The sequence below is a fragment of the Colobus angolensis genome, unplaced genomic scaffold, assembly GCF_000951035.1.
Source record: "Colobus angolensis palliatus isolate OR3802 unplaced genomic scaffold, Cang.pa_1.0 Scaffold360, whole genome shotgun sequence".
Taxonomy (NCBI): domain Eukaryota; kingdom Metazoa; phylum Chordata; class Mammalia; order Primates; family Cercopithecidae; genus Colobus; species Colobus angolensis.
Window position 1 is genome coordinate 3,188,479 of NW_012116933.1, and position 3,554 is coordinate 3,192,032.

At 36.2% G+C, this 3,554-nt stretch overlaps 1 protein-coding gene across 1 annotated transcript in view; it reads right to left on the reverse strand.

The window, feature by feature from the left end:
• Positions 1–239: 239 nt before the first annotated feature.
• Positions 240–3,554, reverse strand: part of LOC105519905 — a 21,834-nt gene continuing 18,519 nt past the window's right edge. Inside the window, exons 7-8 of the mRNA XM_011953441.1 lie at positions 1,459–1,529; positions 240–320 (exon numbers count right to left, since the gene is read on the reverse strand). Of these exons, the coding sequence (XP_011808831.1) occupies positions 297–320; positions 1,459–1,529 (95 nt within the window). The 3' untranslated portion in view covers positions 240–296. The remainder of the gene's footprint in view (positions 321–1,458; positions 1,530–3,554) is intronic.

The window sequence follows — 3,554 nt, forward strand, 5'->3', positions numbered from 1 at the left end:
CACAACCTGAGGCACGATTCATCAGATTACAGGGAACTGCCTTTAAGTTCGTCCCTCTTTAGGGTTACTATGTAGGAGCTCTTCCTCAGGGCAAGCAGAAATTGTGGAGTTTTCAAAACTTTCACCAATATTCAGCTTGAACTTGTTCGTAATGAATTTAAAGGAAGTCCTGAATATACAGATATATTCCCTTTATCACAATTCCTACGAGGTTCTGGTTCTTGAGATTTTTTTCCCCACAGGTGCAAAAGGTGAAAACCAATTTTCTTGTTTTGTTTCTCAGATGTCTTTTTCTGTCAGAGTGCATGTTTTAAACTTAGCTTTAATCAACTATAAACCAAGAAATATTAGAAAATCATTACAATTTAACTGTGAAACTTAATCTATGTGTTGCTACCCTTAAATTATGGGATTGTAACTAAAAAGTGAAAAATAATTTGCCTTGGCTTAACATAGGAGAAAAACATGAACCGGCAAGCTGAACTGTCAGTGTTTGTTTGGACTAAACTTAATTCATTATGTGTTAAATCTACCAGAATTGAATTCAAAGATGATATGTGGAATTATAAAAGCTTCCTCTCTTTAAAAGAATTTACCTTGGCATACCAGGAAGAGTGAGCCCATACAGTGCATTTATACCTCTGAAGATTAGAGACTAGGCAAACACTAAATTATTAAGAGCCAAACTGAACACCAATCAGAAAGAGAAGCAAAATTTTAAATTCTAATTCAAATGATATACTACCATAGTGTTATGTATCTAGATAGAATTTCTGCTTATATCCACTTCTAATATAGTTTAAGTTCCACTGGTGATAGTGGATGGATTTTTTAAATTTTGGTAATATTTCCTACTTACTTATGTTGAAATAAAGTGATTGCTTGTACCCTGACACCAATGGTCCCGTTCTGCAAGGTATAATTCTTTTAATAGGCAACTGGGTTGACTTTTATGACCCCATTCCTTCCCTGAACACAGACACTGAAGTCAACTGACAACCACAAAACAGAAGAAATGCTTAAACTCGGCACTGGTGACCAGCAATATAACACTGCAACATTTGAACCACTGACAATAATGACTCCTTTAACATTAGTTTAACTCAGTGGCCATCATTGTTAAATTGTTCATAATTTCTGTTCCTTAGTGATATGACTTAATATTTCATATTACCTTCTGTATTATGAGTCAGGATATAAAAATAAAAAAGCAAGATGATTCTGGAAATTTCTTGCCTCAATTCCAAGCGGAAAGATAGCTATGAGTTACTACAGGTGGTAGGACTATCTTAAGTTTCATAACTGGTTAAATGTTTTAAAAATTAAATATAAAATTTTGATTTTTTGGATTCAAAAGATAGATTCTAAAAGGTTGTGTCATTTGGACTATGCTTTGTTGCTAAAGCAAAAGAAAAAAAAAGCTAATATGAAACAAGAAACTTATGAACGTTTATATACCTGTGGTTGCTTCTTTTCACTTCTTTCAAGGCTTTCTCGCTCTTCCTCTGAAGCCACTAGTATGTCTTGTTCTGTTGAAAAATTCACAGATTTAGTTCAAACGAACTAAGAACAGTTAGATAAATGCTATAATCTTTATAAAAATAAATACAGAATAACATTTCTTTGTATTTTATATTTTAAGAGTTTAAATGAAGCTTAAAGGTTACTGAAATATTTACTTATTTAAGAAATACTTCTAACTATCCAAAACTTCAACAAACCACTTGGGGAGACACTAGATACTGCCAGGTTCAAGCCATACACAATCTCAGGGTCACTCACAAATTGTTCCACCCAACATAAATAAACAAAACTGTTGCAAACAAAACCAAATTTTAAAAGACAGTCAAAATATACACTGTAACACTTTACTGTACTTCATAATAGTATCTTTTTAACAAAACACTAACTGAGTTAGCAGTTACTAAAAATTTGCAAAATTATTGTTGCTTATACATTAATTAGTGTGCACCCCATTTTTTTATATCGCAAATGTTCTACTATTCTGAAAAATTTATTTTCATCTTTTAAGACTCAGAATGTAGGCTGAGCATAATAGCTCACATCTGTAATCCCAGCGCTTTGGAAGGCCAAAATGGGAGAATTGCTTGAGGCCAAGAGTTTAAGACCAGCCTGGGAACCATAGCTAACCTTGACTCTACAAAAAATTAGACAGGCATGTTGATATATGCCTGTAGTCCCAGCTACTCAAGAAGTTTAGGTGAGAAGATCCCTTGAGCCCAGGAGTTTGAGGTTGCAATGAGTCTCAGTCCTGCCATTGCACTCCACCCCGGGAGACAGAGTAAGAACTTGTCTCCAGCAACAGAAAAAAGAAAAAAAAAGGCTCAGAATGCTATATGAAGTCTTCCTTGATTCTAGCTCTCTTTATCCACATATACAGGTGTCTGCTTCTTGCGGCTCCCTTAGTATTCTGTCAATTTTTCTAGTGTCACTTTACCACCTGAACTGTACATCATGTCTTTATATGTCAATCTCCTTTGCTGCTAGACTGTAGAAGACGATCTTTTGAATCATCTTTCTATAAGCAGTCTTAACTTTGCTAAATAATTAGTTATTGAGTTCCTGTTAAGTGTTAGGCACTGGGGTATAAGAAAGGAAAATAAAAGCTGTCAGGGATGGCTTTCCTAAAGATCATGCATGAGCTGAGACTTAGAGAGTGAGTTTAGCCAGATTAAGTGAGGCAGAGGGCAGAAAAGTGTGAGCACATGCCAGGCAGCAACAAGAGAGGGAGAGAAGCCTGTAAGAGCATATTTATTTCCCTACAAAAGAGGAATGGTGAGGGGGGCATTACTGGCAGCTCAGTAATTCCAGAGAAAAAGGCAGATGGGGAAAGGGCTACAGATGGAGATTTGGGCAGAAATTGGTTTCTTTTTCTTTTCTTTTTTTGAGACATGGTCTTACTCTGTTTCCCAGACTGGAATGCAGTGGCATGATCTCGGCTCACCGCAACCCAGCCTCCCAGCTTCAAGCAATTCTCTTGCCTCATCCTCCCAAATAGCTGAGATTACATGCACATGCCAGTATTGCCTGCTAATTTTTGTATTTTTAGTAGAGATGGGGTTTTATCATGTTGGCCAGGCTGGTCTCAAACTCCTGACCTCAAATGATCCACCCACCTCAGCCTCCCAAAGTGCTGGGATTACAGACACGAGCCACCATGCCCAACCCAGAAATTAGTTTCTGAAAGCCTTAATTGGACATTAGGTATTCAGGAGTGGTTCACAGATCTATTTGCATTAGAGAAAATTAACTCTAAATACTGTGAGGAGCATAAAATTCTGAGGCATATAAATAAATGAACAAAGATAAAATATAAGGCAATGTTGCAAAGATGATACAGGTCTGAGGAGATGTTTTTAGAAATATTTAGAATAAAAGTATCAGTGATTTTTGCACATTAATTTTGTATCCTGAGACTTTGCTGAAGTTGCTTACCAGCTTAAGGAGATTTTGGGCTGAGACAATGGGGTTTTCTAAATATACAATCATGTCATCTGCGAACAGGGACAATTTGACTTCTTCTTTTCCTAACT